Source organism: Pelophylax lessonae (assembly GCF_965119305.1).
Source record: "Pelophylax lessonae genome assembly, chromosome: 3".
Taxonomy (NCBI): Eukaryota; Metazoa; Chordata; class Amphibia; order Anura; family Ranidae; genus Pelophylax; species Pelophylax lessonae.
The window spans coordinates 537,501,597-537,520,165 of NC_138770.1; the positions used below are offsets into that span (position 1 = coordinate 537,501,597).

Genomic DNA, 18,569 nt, shown 5'->3' on the forward strand with positions numbered 1-18,569 from the left:
CCCTAATGGACGGGCCGCCACTGATACCCAGTCCCACCCCATATAGGCTCTTACCCGTCTCGAACACAAAAACAGGGGAAAAAAGAATTGCACATTACAGAATCAAGAGACAAGAAACTGAAATTCAGCAGTGTATGTACAAGTTGCAGAAAAGCAAAGAATACATGAAAATACGATTAAGGTAAAGGATCTTCGTTTTAGCTGTAATTTTCCTAGACAGCATTAGAAGTTAGTAGACCTTAATTAGTTGTTGCCCGAAGTCACTCTTAAAGGCATCCTGATCGACAGACCTCTCTGCATTAGCACTACAAAATTAGCATTAGCACTACAAAAAATAAAACTTTTCTCCATTCCTTTGCATTGTGGGAGGCCAATGGGAGAGGAGGGAGATGCCAAACTTTCAACTCCGCTTAAAGGAAACCTGTATTAATAGAAATATGCAGCCTGCCATTTCTGACATCTGTTTGAAAATGCTGAATGATTGGTCGTCATGCAGATCTAGGGTTGTGACTTCACTCAGACCCAGCTTGCTGCAGGCTTGTTCTAGGTTGCTGACAAAACAGTAAATATTGTTACAGCTTAACTCCAGGCATAACCATTTAATTATAAACGTGTACCAACAACTTTAACAAATGTCCTTTTCTTTTTTTTCCTGTGGTCCGTCAATTCCCCAAACTAGCTGAATACATTGCCTTCTGACAGTCAGATATCACCTATTTCCTGTCTATTTAACCGATCACTGCATCCTGCACCTATGTTCTGAGTGAATGCCTCCCTGTAACAGTGGTGACGTCACCACTATCTGCATAAAAGCGGAGGGTGCTCGCAGGGTTTAGCCCAGCACTGCTCTGTGCTTCGCCAATCAGGCTGACTCCTACACCAACCGCACTAAGCAGGGCAGCAGTACAGCAAAGTCGCTGCTCACCTAACCCTACCAGGGGAAGCTGTGACTGAACCTACCTCTTTCCCTTATCAATTTAGTTTGTTGGGTAAAATTCCTTACCCTTGTGGAAGCAATCTTCCACGATCTCAGACCATGATTTCAGGCGCCTTATACATGGCGGATCAAATCAGGCACACCTGTCGTTTTCTTCAGGCAGATCTGAACAGATGGTCAATTCACCTCTATGGACCATGTCCATTTTATCCACCTACTTCCAATCGGATCCACTAAAAAAAAAAAAAAAAAAAAAAAAAAAAAAACACCACAGAAGGGGATTCGGTCCCCCTCTGTTTAGGCAGATCAGATAGGAGAGCAGTAGGGTGTAAATAGCAGAGTCCGTTTACTCCCAGCTGCCCACAGACAGGCTAGCTAGGTGTCCGCTCTGCAGAATCCGAGAGGACTCAGACCTGTCATCAGTCCTCTGCTCTGATCAGCTCACAGATCCCCTGCTGATCAAAACCGTCCTCCCCATGTGAATGGGACTTTAAGTTAGCCAAACACGGATGGAAATTCAACCGGTCAAACATGGACCAGCTGAATTTCTAACAGCTTGTGGCCTCCCCCACTTAGCAGGAGTCAATAATTTCATCAACTTCTGTGGAAGGGACCTGTGGGAAAATGTTTAGATGATCAGCAGCAGCCACTGACCAGTATTTTTTTGACAGCTGCAGGTGTTACTGTAAGAATACAATGTCCCAGTAGGGGATTCTTTTATTGACCTCCTTTGCGTGGATGAAGGAATCTGTGGTTTTGTTTTTTTCCCCCAGCTATGGAGATTTCCAAAGGAAACCCTGTGGATTAGGTTACAATTTCTCCATACCAATGCAAAGTAAAGAGAATATTTTTTTTTTGCTTTGTTAAATACGGTAGGAGTGCGGTCTTTCTATTGGATAATTCTAATACCTGGAGTTCAGCTTTAATAGGAGAAGAAGTGCTGGACCTGTAGGTGTACTAATAGTTCTAGCTGTGTGTATTCTGATGGTACATTTAAGTTCACAGGCAGCGTTTGTAAAAAGGTGACACTTTTATTACAACGAATACACAGGACATACTTGGGTGGATTGGCACTTTCATCTTTTACAAAGTAGCAAAGGCGGCCAGGAAAACCACATTTTAAAGAAAAAGGGGAAAAGCAACCTACATATTTCGTTCAGTGCAGGTTAGCTTTAGAGCAGAGGTTTGCATACAAAGCGCATGCATTTAATTGGGTTCTTTTGTGAAAGGAGGCACTTTTAACCATAGGTAAGATATATTAGTATGTCTGGGTGCCTTGTATTACTTGGCACAAAGATCAGTCCAAACATATCAGTTTTAGGAGTCAATGTTGTAACATACAATAATCAGATGCACAAACATTAAAATTATACTCAAAATGAGTGCACAAATGCAAATGTAAAATCTTAAACAAGAAAACAAGAATTACAAAATAACTGTTGAATTAGTAAACTTGCAGCTGAACCTAATAAAGGGTCAACATTATGGTGTTTAAGACATGCCATCATCATGTTCATGGAGTTCGGATTTGGATACAAACAGATCAGCAAGCATGTGTTTTGGAATTTCTGAGCCTCTCACTTTTAACATGTAACAGGCATTTTCCACTTTCCCCAGGCTCTGTTTTAAGGTATACAACTTTCTTGAAATCTCATATGGACCAGTGTTACCAATGTAAGCAAATCCATCAAAAATTTCACGCAAGAACTGAGTCAGTTCAAAAGGGGTATTGATATCACCATTTCCAACGCTACTTATGCACAAACGCATCAGCTCTCCAGTAAGGTCAGCTACTCCAAGCAAATAATCCACATGAGTTATCTGAAGGCTTAATATATTTTGTCTGGTTGGGTCTTTATCATTTGAAGAAACATTGATCTGAAAATAGCAAGAGAATTTAATATTTAGACAGTAAAGCTCATTAATATTTATCGTCTCTACATGCACATCCAAGCAATACCATACAGGGATATTGAAACCCAAGAGCTCCGTCTCGGTTTAAAAAGGCACAGGAACAATGCAAAAGTTGCACTTCTAAAAAATTGTCAAAATAATATAATTGCACAATAGCAAAAAAAAAAAAAAAAAAAAAAAAAAAAAACTATGCTTTAAAGCAAACCCATACTCAGACTATGGAACCCAAGTATTTGCATATTTTGAACAAGCAGTAAAAGCACTGTAAAACACCTCTGTAGCTACAGGCACTGTGGAGAAATTGTTTTTCAAAGTTCACAATAGAGACACAGAAATTTCAGCTTTTTTCTGAGTGCAGATCTTGACCTGCCAAGCTAATGTAAATACAGCAGGTGTTTCTAAGCTCTTAGAAGCCAGCTGAAACCAGACTTCAGGGAAGGGGAGTCAAACTGCAGCCCTTCAGCTGTTGCGGATCTACAAGTCACATAAGGCATTGCAAGGCTGACAGTTACAAGCATGGTTTCCAAAGATAGAGGCATGATCGGACTTGTAGTTCCGCAATAGCTGAAGGGTCGCAGTTTGACAAACGCACGAGTATTTTCTGTGATTTGAGAATGAATTACTTCATAGTACAAGCAGCTAGGGAGGGGATTGCCAACTTGTTTAAAGTTTTTGCTGCTTGTTAGAAGTATGCGTTTCCAAAAAAAAAGTTTACAAATTATGAGCACTTAGGTGGGTGCAGCATCAGTCTGATATTGCTGCCCTTTTTATCCAAACTCCTTGAACGTCTGGTCTACAACCGACTAAGTGACCACCTTGCCGAGAATAGCCTTCTTGATCCCCTTCAGTATGGATTTCGTCCTCAAAACTACACAGAAACTGCTCTTCTAAAACTAACAAATGATCTACTGATGGCCAAAACCAATGGACACTATTCTGTATTCCTACTCCTGGACCTTTCAGCTGCCTCTGATATGGTTGACCACCCCCTCCCTCCTCAAAAAACTCCACGCCTTTGGTCTCCGTGACTATACTCTTCGCTGGTTCTCTTCCTACCTATCAAACCACACCTTTAGCGTTACTTACAATTCTACTTCCTCCTCTCATTTGCTTTTCTCTGTTGGGGTCCCCCAAGGTTCTGTTCTTGGACCTCTCCTATTTTCAATTTACACCTCCTCCCTGGGTCAGCTGATGGCTCCTCCCATGGCTTTGAATACCATCTCTATGCTGACGACACCCAAATCCATTTCTCTGCCCCTCAGCTCACTCCCTCAGTCTCCTAATGTATCACTAATTTACTAGCAGATATATCAGTCTGGATGTCACGCCACTTCCTCAAACTCAATCTATCCAAAACCGAACTTTGCCTCTTCCCCTGATCTTTCGGTCAAAATCGATGGCACAACTATCAGCCCTTCCCTACATGCCAAGGTCCTAGGTGTTGTCCTGGACACCAAATTCTCCTTCAAGCCCCACATCCAATCACTGTCTAAATCCTGCCGCCTAAACCTCCGCAACATCTCCAAAATATGCTCCTTTCTAACCAATAACACAACAAAGCTCCTACTTCAAAATTCAAAAAACACTAACAACTTACAAAGCCATCCACAGCTTAGCCCCAGCTACATCACTAGCCTAGTCTCAAAATACCAACCAAATCATTCTCTTCGTTCCTCTCAAGACCTCCTGCTCTCTAGTTCCCTCTTCACCTCCTCCCATGCTCGCCTCCAGGACTTTTCCAGAGCGTCTCCAATCCTATGGAACTCCTTACCCCAATCTGTTTGATTATCTCCTACTCTCTTAGCTTTTAGACGATCCCCGAAAACCCTCCTCTTCAGAGAAGCTTATCCTACCCACACCTAACAAATTTTTATTTTTTTTCTCCATCAGCTCATTCCCCACAGTTATTGCTTTTTGTTTCACTTGACCCTCCCTTCTAGATTGTAAGCTCTAACGAGCAGGGCCCTCTGAATCCTCCTGTATTGAATTGTATTGTAACTGTATTGTCTGCCCTCATGTTGTAAAGCGCTGCGCAAACTGTTGGCACTATATAAATCCTGCATCTGCCCCCCGCCACCTCTGCAATGAAAACTTAGCGATCAGTTCTCCCCTCTGTTTTGAGCAGAGAGTGGTGCCTGTCACCAGCTCTCTGCTCTGCCCCTCTAGTGCTCACTGGAGCACTGTGCTATAGAGGGGGCAGGATCAACTGGCTCAGTCTCCCAGTGGCTTGCCGAGAGGCTAACCCAACTGCTGGCCCAAGCATCTGTGTGGATCCTGACTGTAAAGTCAGGATCAATCCACTGCATGGACTGGCTGAGTGACGTCAGACAACAGTGAACGTTAGTCTGCTGTTGGCTGAAAATGGGTCACAGGAGTACAGAATGAACTGCTCTCCTATGATCCATAGGAAAAGTATGACCAAAAAAGCTTTAGCCATACTTCTTTACAAATATGTAAATAAATAGTGTATTGTCCATAGTCTGTGCACATGTGCTATTGCAGCAAATGTTTTTATAGGGAAAGGTAATAAAGGTCTATTTAAAAAAAGTCAGTCTATGCCAAAATAACAAATGCAAACTAACTTGTCAGTTCCTAGCAGTTTATACTAGTTCTCCAAAAGTTGACAAGACAGATGAATTACATCAGTAAAAATAAGTAAAATGCTAAACACAATATAACAATCCAGCATCAGTCTTTCCAGTTTTCATTTAAAAATGTATCCCATCATACAACCAACTGTATCGTCAAGTGTGTTAAAGTGTTACTAAACCCAGGATCCTGCATTCACCATATATGGTCTCCCACAGTACACAGAACATGGAAATACAATTATTTTAGTGAATATAAACTGCTTAATACTTTCTCATTAGCAGTACATAGCAGCCTTGTGACTTCTATAGGTGTCAGGTAAAGCTTGTGGGAGGAGTTTTGATTCTCCTCCGACTGTCCTATGAGGCTGCATGACCCCGATCCTCTGTATGGGCAGTGCTGATTGGCCCTGCGCCGATCACGCTCACCCTCCCTAAACTCTATAGCAATTCACACCAAAGTGAGAAGACTGGGGACAGTGGGAGGAGTAGAGGATCAGAGAAGACAGGATCAAACAGCCTTTTTACACAATGTGCAGGATTAACCCCTTAGGTTCCACAGTGAGTTTAACAAGCATGCTTTCCTGCATATACAGACTGATTTTACCGTTGTGGGTTTAGTAATACTTTATGTAAAGCATTTATCAATACACCAGACATATCACAAATACAAACCAAGCTTGATCAGGAAGGGATTTATATTAAAGTATAATCAAAAGAAAAAATAGTTTTTAGTTTTGAATAGGGTGGAGAGGGATTAGTGCCCCAGTCAGGTTATTATTGCTGCCTGTGCCCCATTAGGTATATTTATCCCCTCTATGTGTCCTGGTGACTTATCACTGAGAGAAAAAGAACAAGAAAATTAAATATTTTCAGTTGTCACCAGAAAAGGAATATAATAAAAATCTTCAAATGGGGGCACTAGGTATGGTTTCAAATTTTCAGGGATTTCTTACTGTTGTGACTTTGGGACAGGAAGTAAAGGGAAATCTCCCAAATTGAGAACAGATGGGAAAAAAGCTGACTGGATATAATCCTCTCATACACCATCTAAAATAAGGAAAAGGTTTTGCCTTTAGTTTTACGGTATGCTACTTTCAACTGTGAATCAAAGAAACACAATAAAATGTATATCACTGCTAAAACATGTAAAAAAAAGGGTAAAGAAAAATGTAAAAAATGAATACTTACATTATCATCAAATATTAGTTGTCTGTTAATATTCTCAAGGCTTAAAAGAGTTCGGTTTGTAATAAAATGTTGAAAGGTGACGGCTTCAACATATTCCTGAAGACCTACATAGGAAAGATTAAGCACTTTAGCTGTATGGAAGCATTACACATTAATATAGTGTATGTGTGCACTACTAAAAAAAAAAATAATGCTATGTAATTTCACTTCTATTTGATTGCCCAAACTGCCCTCTCTGCTCCTCCCAAGATCTCCTGCTCTCTAGCTGCCTTGTAATCTCCTCTCACAATTACGTCCAGGACTTCTCCAGAGCCGCTCCCATCCTCTGGAACTCCCTGCCCTAGTATGTCCAGTCAGCTCCTACCCTGTCCACCTTTAGGTGATACTTGAAAACTCATTTATTCAGGGAAGCTTACTCCAGCTCCACCTAAGGCCGGACATACACAAAGTTAATTTCTTTCCTGCAACCACAGATTGCAGGAAAGAAATTTGCTCGATTCCCCCATCAACACAGCCAGACAGTGTTGATGCGGGAGTCCCTCCTGCAGGGCCATTGTCTTGTCCCAGCGGGGGATGCTGTCCCCGCTAAGAGAAGACAGCTGCTAGCGATAATCTCAAGAGAATGTGGCAGGCTGGTTGTACCCAATGGTCGATCAACTTGGTACATTTAGCCTACCCATTACTGGTTCAAATCTCAGCAAGTTCTTGCTGAACCGGCTGAGATTTGAACTGTGTATGGCTGGCCCTTAGAATGGTATTTAAGTCACCACCATCAGATCATTCCCTTGCAGCTATTAACTTTTGTACCACCTCCCCCTCCCTTTAGATTGTAACCACCTCTAAGAGGGCTCTCCTATTCCTGTATTGAACTGTATTATAATTGTACTGTCCCCTTTATATTGTAAGGTGCTGCGTAAACTGTTGGAGCTATATAAATCCTGTATAATAATATTAATACCAAATACTTTAAAGCAATGTCAGCAGCACCCACAGAATCAGAGTGATCACTCAAGTGAAACTCTATAGTGTTCCCTCTTGTTCCTAGTCCAACAGTTTAATAAAAGGTTATCATCAAGGTAGTTGAGAGAAGGAACTGGCCCAGCACAGACCGAAAATAGACACTCCTATAAGAGAAGAATGATGTGCTAGGAGAGAGGAGGCCAAGCTAAGAAGTCGATTGTTGCTGGAGTAGCTAAAATACTTGAGTTTTTTGTGCTTTTACCTGCAACTTTTAATGTTTATTTGATTATGTTCAATGGGTTAAAACTCTGAAGGTTAATACTACTTTAAAGTGGTTGTAAACCTCAGACATGAAAAATATACAAAGCATATCCTTCTATAGTGTGTACTTGTCCCAATATGTCTCTGTGTATCATCCGAGGCCATTCACTTCACTGGGTATATGTAAGGGTTTACAATCACTTTGAGTTAAAAATAACAGGATGTGTGTGCTGGATTTGGAAAGTGTATGGGTTCATGATAGTCATTTAATCTCAACAACAGGTAGGTCCAGGTATCTTTTAGAAGATGCTATTAGTTTGTTAGGTTTTTGGCACTATATTTTGCATACAATGACAGTTACCAGATGTAATTGCTCTGTAGTACTGATATACATCTTCATCCACAAGCTCCAGGGCCACCTGTTTAATTTTTTCTCGTACACCATCTAGTTTTTTGTTTGCTTCAACCAGAACATCATCTTGGTTAGGTTCACTATGAATAAAAACAAAAAAGGGAGAATGTTTGATAAAAAGTCCTCAAACTCTATTTTTAACCAACCTATCAAACACATCATATGGAGTAAAAATAAAGCAAGTCTTTGCTGTCCTGGCCTGCACATTACAGCCATCTAGACTTTTTTGTCCTTGGTCTTCAAAGCGCCCATTGGATCGAGGCAAGTATGCATCTGCAGAAGTTGTGTTAGGTCAGGGTAAAGCCCCATACACACAAGCCAAATGTGAGGAGACAACGGCAGTTAAAAAACCTAAAACAAACAGTTGGCAGTTGGCATTTGGCCCGCGTGTATGTCCGCCTTTCGGACATGCATGCTGGAAAAACAGCATCTGACGACTCCCGATAAGAGCTCTCAGCCAATGGCAGAAAGCGATGATCGGAGCGTTCTGGCGGGGGAGCGGAAGAGATTGCTGAACTAGTCTCACATGGTTAGTACAGCCGCTCTGTCCCACAGGGTTGCACAAAAAAAAAAAAACACTATCAGTGTGTACCAGGCTTTAGAAAGCAAAAAAGATAAGTGCACTTTGTTTTAAAATATACTTAAAGCGGAGTTCCGGGCACAAAAACAATTTTTTTTTTGTGCCCCTCCGCTAGGTAGAGCTCACCTGAAAAGGAATTGGATAGTTATTTTTATTTTTTTTTGTTTACTCACCTTTTTATTGAAGATCGTAAATACTCACCTCTGACTGCTTCCTCCCTCGGAGCCGCGGCTCACCCCATCACTTCCTGCCTCGCGATGATTCCTGGGAGCTAAACGTCATAGCTCCCAGGAATCAATGCGACGGCACCGGCCCCGCTCGTCATTTCCGGGCGCCGCCGCATTCCCCTGCTAAACAGCTTCTGGGCATGCCCAGAAGCTGTTTAGGAATGCGGCGCCGCACCGGAAGTGACGAGAGGGGCCGGTGCAGTGCATTCTGGGACACGAAGATGCGGAAGAAGACAGAGAAGAGGACCGCACCGGCTTCAGCTGCCCACAACAGAGATGGAAACGCTGTGGAAGAAATTTTCTAAGTAAGTATTTCTTCTAAAAGGTAAGTGCGAACCGGGACAGATCAGAGGCTAGCCATTGTGGAATGTGCTAGCCCTGACTGTCCCGGGGGTATGTTCAGCAAAAAATCATTTCTGTGCCCGGAACTCCGCTTTAAACGAGAGAAAGAGGTTGGGACTTTGAATGAAGCAAGGGCTAGCAGCTAATGAAATGGTGTATTACAATAACATTTATTGATAATTAGATGAAAACAAAAATAAACTTGGCATCTTACAGAAGAAAAAAAAATGTAAATTGTAAAGATGAGCCAATTTATATAATACATAAACAAGTGAAAAGCAATACAGAATTCCAAACAATGGCACCATAGCATTCATTATGTGCCGGTTCACATTTGTGCGATGCGGGAACGCTGCGAATATGCAGCATGATCCCGCATCACATCCGCACCTCTGGCAGTTCACACTGCCATATGCGATACGCAGGGGGTGTCAATTAACAGTTAACAACACCCCCAGTTGCGGTCGCATATTGCAGTGCGATCTGCAAGTTCGCACAGAATCGGATCGCACTAGTGTGAACCACTATGCGATCCGATTCTGCTGCGATTAAAAAAAAGCCTCATGTGCGAGTTTAGTGCGGATGTGGTGTGAATTAAGCCGTACAAAGTGTATGGCTGAAATTCGCACCGCACATTAAATCGCATGTATATTTAGGAGCAGTGAGCTCCGAATTACATGCGATCTCCGCAATCGCACAAATGTGAACCGGGGCTGAATCAAAGTAGAGCATATAATAGTAGTATGGCTGCATCAGTAAAAGCTTGACGTGTTTTGTGTGTTAAATGCACTTCCTCAGGAGCGGATGCAGGTCATAGGTCCATAGGTCTGCAAAAAAGTGTGTATGAGTATCTGTGAAATGTCAAAATTATCCCAAAAATAAGGGGGAAAAAAAAAAAAAAAGGGGGATGTATAATGACTTACAAATCAGCTTAGAGTTTGAAAAATAGTGTTGAGGATGGAAGGTAGCTGAAAAATTTAGTATCCAACCCGGGAGCATGACCAACAGCAGTCCGGAGCATAATCCAAGCCAACTCCAAAAAAATGGAAGGTCCCCAACAAAAATGGGGTAAAAAAAAAAAAAAAAAAAAAAGTATGCATACAGCAGCTACAGGCGTTGTCTGTAAAGAAAGTAGAATAAGTAATATATAAGTATTGGAATATTGCTGCTTGCATGTAAATATAGATATATGAAGAACCTGGGCCAACCACAAGAAAGGTAAATTCTAGTGGGTAGGGATTGGGACATAGGATCAACAACCAATAAAATAGGAAGTGGTACAGTGGAAAAAGGTGACTTGAATGGGAAAGTAGAGGAAATTGGCACCCAAAGAGACACCAACAATGGACAAAGCCAAAGGGGATCTATCTAAAAAAAGGAATCCAAATGTGACGGCCATAGATTAATAATAATAATAATAAGTGTTGAGGCTTGACATGTGAATAGAGCACTCCGTGGTCATGGAAAAGTAAGAAACCAAAAGTAATGGACATATGTGGGACCAGCAAGTGGCGAAGGAAATCCAGAGTGCAAGGTAAAAAATTTCTCTTTATTGCTTTCCATTCTTCTTAGTCCATACCATGTTATGGACTTTATCCTGTTTTACCTTACACTCTGGATTTCCTTTGCCCCTTGCTAGTACCACATATGTCCATTACTTTTGGTTTCTTACTTGCAGTCGCTGTAGATCTGAGAGGGAAGATCTGAAATGAGGGGGAAGCTCTGCTAATTTCTATCATCCAAACGTGCTTCTTTCCTTGCATGTCCCTCTCAGATCCACAGCGACTGCACTTCCAAGTGCACTTGGAAATGCACAGTGGGTTTGCCTTTAGTAAATAAACCCCTTTGGGTCAAAAAGCAGAGCACAGTACTTTTTGATAAACAATTTTAATTTTATGGCTTATTTTTTAAAATTCCTTTTAAAAACAGAATGTTTAATGGGTTTGTTCACCAGGGGAATTTGTCAGTTTTCCCTTTTTCTGAGTAACTATTTTCTAATCATTTTACAGTTTCTGGCAATCTGTATTTAAATACAGTGTGTTTATAAAGAGCCAAACATGGAGTTTTAGAAAAAAAAAAAAAAAGTATAGTTAACGCAGCACTGTAAATGTGGAAAATGTAAAGATTAGTACAGCCTCTTCCTCCAAGGTCAATGTCACATGGGTGATGTGTCACCAACAGCAGAATCACCAAGGAGAGGCTTGCGCTTACATTACTAGAATGGCTCCACTGCTGGTTCAGATTGCTGGCAAGAGGAGAGACGTCTTGCTGGTTTGATGTCATAGAAGATCACTAGAATCCAATAATTGTCTTTTTAAATTCTAAAGCAGGGGTAGGCAACCTTAAAGTGGTGGAGATCTACCTGTACAACATGGGAGAAATCAAAGATCACCGGGCAAAGGGTCACCTCTTCACACCTGATTTAAACCTCTAATTGCCGTACTACTGTGTCGCAATTGTGTGTATTGCACGACAATCATGGGTTTTAATCAGGTGATGAGGGGGAAACATATCACCTCCTCACCACCTGTCAACACATTTGGATCGCTTTTCAGGGAAGCAGCAGTGACTGCTGAACTTGTGAATGACCCCTTATAGTTGCATTCGCCAGCCACACCCTTAGTGTTCATTCACACAAAGTTGGGTGGTGGTGAAAGCCTGTGGTTGAGTCACGGTTTTACTGCAGCCAATCACTACCCCCTTTAGCTGCTGAGACAGCAGTCAAAAGGTGTGCACATGCTGCAGCAGGAATTAAGCCCCCTGTTGCTTTTGGTGGGTGCTACCACCTGCCAATCACAACCCATTCAAGCAAAATAGGGGCATGACTGCATGCTTCTGCGGAGTCCAAGGGGTTAAAGCAGGTGGTGAGAAAGCAACAAAACGCTGCCTGCTTTAAACCCCTTGTTTGCTGTACTCACAAGGCTACAGGGCACTTGCAGCATGGCCTCATTCCCTCAAATGGGTCATGGATGGCAGGTGCTACACCAACCAACAATGGCAGGGTGTATAACTCCTGCTGTGGCTGCTGCATGTGTACACCCCTGTCCACTGCAGCTAAAGGGGATGTGGTTCGGGAAGGTGTGATAAAAAACACATCTTAACTATGGAGTTTTATTATCCCCTAAACTTCACATGTAAATTAACTAGGGCTGAACGATAGTCAATGTGATATCGACTATCGTGCTGTGGGCGATAGTCACATCACCGAAGATACGATGTAAGGCATAGGCATTAGGCAGGGAGAAGTCGCCCGACATCCGTCCCACACATTCAGTCTGCCTGCCTGCAGCAAGCCTAGTTCTCTAGTGGATGGTAATATGATCCTAGAGTGAGGAGCTCAGCTCCTCCCTGTAACCAATCAGCGGCTCTCAGCACACTGAAGAACTGGAAACAAGCTTGTATTGTAACAGTTCAGAGTGAAGAGTCGAGTCAGTACGTGTGGGACTGGACGGATGTCATGTCAGGCTGTGTTCTTCTACCTCCTGCCACCACTGAGTCCCGACTGTGCCTAATCCACACTGACTGTCACTGTCAATCCCTACAATAACATTAACTCTGGCCTGCCCTGGCTGTATGGTGCAATCTGCAATTACAATCAGAAGAAGGCTGCGCTGCTGCAATACTTCCAAGATTTCCTCTCAATATCGCAATATATATCGTTGGAAAAAAAAATATCGCAATGTACTTTTTTCCAATATCGTGCAGCCCTAAAATTAACCCTTACTGTTTTGAGCCCCCTAAAACGCTGCTTTCACACTGATATGCTGCTATGTATCTGCACCGTGGGCGCAGCTCAGTGCATTTGCAACATTCCTGGGTTAGCTGCGCTTTGCCATAGACTAATACAGTATCTCACAAAAGTAACACTGAAGAAATGACACTTTGCTACACTGTAAAGTAGTGAGTATACAGCTTGTATAAAGGTGTAAATTTTCTGTCCGTTTAAAATAACAACACAGCCAATAATGTCTAAACCACTGGAAACAAAGGTGAGTACACCCCTAAGTGAAAATGTCCAAATTGGGCCCAATTATCAATTTTCTCTCCCCAGTGTCATGTGACATGTTAGTGTTTCAAGGTCTCAGGTGTAAATGGGGAGCAGGTGTGTTAATTTTGGTGTTCTCTCTCTCACTCTCATACCGGTCACTGGAAGTTCAACATAGCACCTCATATCAAAGAACTCTGAGGATATGAAAAAAAAAAAGAATTGTTGCTCTACATAAAGATGGCCTAGGCAATAGAAGATTGCCAAGACCCTGAAACTGAGCTGCAGCACGGTGGTCAAGACCACACAGTGGTGTAACAGGACAGGTTCCACTCAGAACAGGCCTCACCATGGTCAACCAAAGAAGTTGAGTGGTCTTTGGGAAATAGATGTAGGAGTGCTGCCAGCTTTGCTGCAGAGGGGTGGGGGTCAGCCTGTCAGTGCTTAGGCCACACACTGCATCAAATTGGTCTGCATGGCTGTCGTCCCAGAAGGAAGCCTCTTCTAAAGATGATGCACAGGAAGGCCCACAAACTGTTTGCTGAAGACAAGCAGATAAGAACATGATTACTGGAACCATGTCCTGTGGTCTGATGAGACCAAGATTAACCTTTTTTGGTTCAGATGGTGTCAAACGCGTGTGGTGGCAACCAGGTGAGTACAAAGACAAATGTGTCTTGCCTACAGTCAAACATGGTGGTGGGAGTGTCATGGTCAGGGGCTGCATAAATGCTGCTGGCACTGGGGAGCTACAGTTCATTGAGGGAACCATGAATGCCAACATGTACTGTGACATAGTGAAGCAGGAGCATGATCCCCTCCCTTCGGAGACTGGGCCGCAGGGCAGTATTCCAACATAATGACCCCAAACACACCTTTAAGACGTCCACTGCCTTGCTAAAGAAGCTGAGGGTAAAGGTGAGTGACTGGCAAAGCATATCTCCAGACCTTAACCCTATTGAGCATCTGTGGGGCATCCGCAAACAGAAGGTGGGGGAGCGCAAGGTCTCTAACATTCACCAGCTCCGTGATGTCGTCATAAAGGAGTGTAAGAGGACTCCAGTGGCAACCTGTGAAGCTCTGGTGAACTCCATGCCCAAGAGGGTTAAGACGGTGCTGGAAAATAATGGTTGCAACACAAAATATTGACACTTTGGGTCCAATTTGGACAATTTCACTTGAGTGTATTCACTTTTGTTGCCAGCGGTTTAGACATTAATGGCTGTGTGTTGAGTTATTTTGAGGGGACAGCAAATTTACACTGTTATACAAGCTGTACACTCACTACTTGAGTAGCAAAGTGTCATTTCTTCAGTGTTGTCACATGAAAAGTTAGACTAAAATGTGAGGGGGTATACTCACTTGTGTGAGATACTGTATATCCTGCAGGTGTGGTAAGCTTTCTGAAAGTGTACCAAACCCACAGGATATATTAGAAGTTTATGGCTTAGAGCAGCAAACCCACTGGAAAGCCGCAGGTACTCTGCACACGCGGTGTGGGTAAGCCGCAGCGCATCAGTGTGAAAGCAGCTCTATACTATTATGCCCAGTGTATTGCTTCACACTGACATGAAGCTATGTTCTTTGCTGCTGCTGGCACCACTAGCCAGAATAAGAGGTGGAGTGCAGCTGGTATTACGCTGCATGGAACAGGAGCCAGCACTACAGAGGAGGCATCTGCTTATGTGGATCTTGTTTCCTACTACAGCTCCCAACTTTACAAGTAGTCTCTCTGCATTGCACTCTGATGCTCTGGAATAGTGGTTTAGCAAGCCCAGACCCAATCTACCAGTCACCTGTCCACGATCCAATTGTTGCTGATCCCAGTTCTAAAGAATTTTAAAAACCACGTGCTTGCCATTGGAGTTTTTTTGATTATAAAAATAATTTAAAAAGTGATACTAAAGTATCGTTTTTTTTTGTTTTCCTCTCCATACATACAGTATTTGCAAAGCTGTGTTACCTTTGGCATTATTTATAGTATCCATTTGCCATCTTGTAGAGAGAGTAGAAAAAGAGAGAAAAAGAGAAAGAGAAAAAGAGAGAGAGAAAAAGAGAGAGAGAGAAAAAGAGAGAGAGAGAAAAAGAGAGAGAGAGAAAAAGAGAAAGAGAAAAAGAGAAAGAGAAAAAGAGAAAGAGAAAAAGAGAAAGAGAAAAAGAAAAAGGGAAAGAGAAAAAGAGAAAGAGAAAAAGAGAGAGAGAGAGAGAAAAAGAGAGAGAGAGAAAAAGAGAGAGAGAGAAAAAGAGAGAGAGAAAAAGAGAAAGAGAAAGACGGGGAAAGGCAGAGCCACAGCTCTGCGTGTGAATGGACATGTAAAGCAGCAGCTCGGGGGAAAGCTTGCTTGGGTGCCCCCATTACAAGCTGCTTACTCTAGGGGTACTCGGCAGAAGATAGGGGCCAGGAGTGCCGGCGGGGCGCCAAGAAGAGGAGTATTGGGGCTGCTTTGTGGAGCGGTAAGTATAACAGGTTTGTTTGTTTTTTTGTTTTTTAATGGCCTTTAAAGCGGAGTTCCGGCCTCAAAAATCGATTTTGGGCCATCCGCTTGCTGAGGGTCACCTGAAAAAGAAATGGATGCTCTCAAATTTTTTTTTTTTTTTTTTGCTCACTTACCTTGTTTTTGAAGAAAATATACTCACCTTCCTTCCACTTCCTCCCTCTGTGGCCGCAGGCGCGGCCCGCGCCGTCGCTTTCGGCTTGCGATGACTCCTGGGAGCTGAATGTCATCGCTCCCAGGAGTCAATGCGCCTGCACCGGCCCCGCTTGTCACTACCGGTGCAGACACGGCATTCCCTGCTATAGGAGGGATGCCACGCCTGCACCGGAAATGACGAGCGGGGCCAGTGCAGGGCATTCTGGGACTCCGACATCACCAAAGAGGAGGCAGAAGAGGACGCGCTGGCTTAAGCTGCCCACACCTGAGATGGCAGCGCTGGATAAGACATTTTAAAGGTAAGTATTTCTTCTAAAAGGTAAGTGCGACCTGGGACAGTACAGAGGCTATCCATGATGGAATGCACTAGCCCTGACTGTCCCGGGGGTATTTTTATCTAAAATTCACCCCCGAGGCTGGAACTCCACTTTAAATATCACTTTAAGAGGGGTAAGAAAAAAAAAAAAAAAAAAAAAAAAAAAAAACACAACACACCATGCCATCTAAATTGCGCAGCCAGCAGAGCAAAGAGGTGTTTGAGAATCCCAGGCCCTGCTGCTATGCCTGCACAGCAGCCAGTGAACTGTCCAAAAAACAATTGGGTTATTTATAAAGCAGTGAATGAGATTTGCCAAACATTCAATGCAGGAAAATCTTGCAGCTGCATGCGTTTAAAAACTTACCGTTAGTTTACCGGTAACGACTTTTCTGAAGAGCCTTCCAGGACGGCCCAAACATGAGAGATGATAGGTTCCTCCTACCGGAAACACAATCAATTAAAACATAGTTAAAAGGCCCCACCCTTCCCTCCTTCCTCAGTTGTAAAAAAGTATCTTCCACAACCAGATTTCTTGAGGGAAGTGTTAACATTTCAATCCATAGGTACTTACTCCTTTTTACTTGTTTGCACCCTTTGATAGGGCGGGTAGGCCGGCCGTCCTGGAAGGCTCTTCAGAAAAGTCGTTACCGGTAAACTAACGGTAAGTTTTCTCTAATCGCCTTCCAGGACGGCCCAAACATGAGAGGATACTAGATTACCCCCGGCCTACCTTAGGGTGGGACTACTGCTGCCTGCAAGACCTTGCGTCCAAAGGTTAGGTCTTGTTGAGACAAAACTTCTATCCTGTAGTGTTTCAGGAAGGTGTCGTGGCTGGACCAAGTGGCTGCCTTGCGGATCTGCTCCCAGGATGCTCCTGCCTTCTCGGCCCAAGATGTTGCTAGGGCTCTTGTAGAATGCGCTTTAATTTTAACAGGAGCTGGGACACCTGATGCCTCATAAGCAATGGTAATTGCCTGCCTGATCCATCTGGATATTGAAGGCTTAGAGGCCTGCAACCCTTTCCTAGGTCCAGAGTGAAGGACTAAAAGATGGTTTGACCTTCTGAAGTTCCTTGTCCTGTCTAAATAGATGAGCAGAGCTCTTCTAACGTCAATACAGTGAAACCTTTCCTCCTTACTGTTCTTTGGGTTATCACAGAAGGAAGGAAGGTAGATTAATCTCATGTGTTCTGTGAAAAGGAGATGCCACTTTCGGTAAATACAGAGGATCTGGTCTTAGAACTATCCTGTCCGGGCATACTGTCATAAATGGTTCTTTGATATAGAGGGCCTGGAGATCCCCTACTCTTTTAGCTGAAGTGATGGCCAGTAAAAACGTGAACTTAAGGGACAACCTTTTGAGGGGAATCTCTCCCAAAGGTTCGAAGGGAGGCCTAGATAGTGCCTCTAGGACCCTTGTCAGGTCCCAAGGTGGGAACCTGTCCTTTAACAAAGGAGTAACTCTTTGTCCGGCTAACAAAAATCTTTTTATTAGTGGCTCTCGCCAGACGGGTGTCAAGGAAAACCGAGAGGGCCGCAATTTGCACCCTAAGGGTGTTAATGGCCACACCCTTATCCACCCCGTCCTGTAGAAACTCTAGGATTACAGGGGTAGAGGGGGAGGCAAAGCCTCTTTGCTTACCCCAGGTACAAAACATCTTCCATACTTTAGTGTAGATTTTTTTGGTAACAGGTTTCTTGCTCAACAGGAGAGTATCTACCACTCTCTGTGAGCAACCTTTTGAAATGAAGAGTTGGCTTTCAGTAGCCAAGCTGCTAACTGAAAAAATTCCGGGTTTGGACATAAAACCGGACCCTGGGATAACAGGTTTTGTGAAACCGGAAGGTGCCATGGGGGAACCAGTGCCATGGCCCTCAGAGTGGCAAACCAAGGCCTCCTTTGCCACCAAGGGGCAATTAGAATCAACCGGAGGTCCCCTGAGTGGTTCAATTTCTGAAGAACTCTCGGGATCAACATCAGAGGGGGGAAGGCGTAGGCCAGACTGAATTGCCAAGGTTGGGCCAGTGCATCCAACCCCGTCATCCCTCTGGTCCGAGTAAGGGAGAAGAATTTTTCCACTTTCTTGTTCTGCTCTGTGGCAAACAAATCTATTTCTGGTGTTCCGAACCTCTGAATTATCTTTTGAAAAATTCTGGGGTCTAACTCCCACTCTCCCTCCTGAATAAGATGACGACTGAGGAA

At 43.3% G+C, this 18,569-nt stretch overlaps 1 protein-coding gene across 1 annotated transcript in view; it reads right to left on the reverse strand.

The window, feature by feature from the left end:
- Positions 1-2,399: 2,399 nt before the first annotated feature.
- The window catches only part of TSNAX (translin associated factor X), a 29,460-nt gene continuing 13,290 nt past the window's right edge, over positions 2,400-18,569 (reverse strand). Inside the window, exons 4-6 of the mRNA XM_082248850.1 lie at positions 8,213-8,343; positions 6,631-6,734; positions 2,400-2,815 (exon numbers count right to left, since the gene is read on the reverse strand). Coding sequence (XP_082104976.1) covers positions 2,429-2,815; positions 6,631-6,734; positions 8,213-8,343 — 622 coding nt within the window. The 3' untranslated portion in view covers positions 2,400-2,428. The remainder of the gene's footprint in view (positions 2,816-6,630; positions 6,735-8,212; positions 8,344-18,569) is intronic.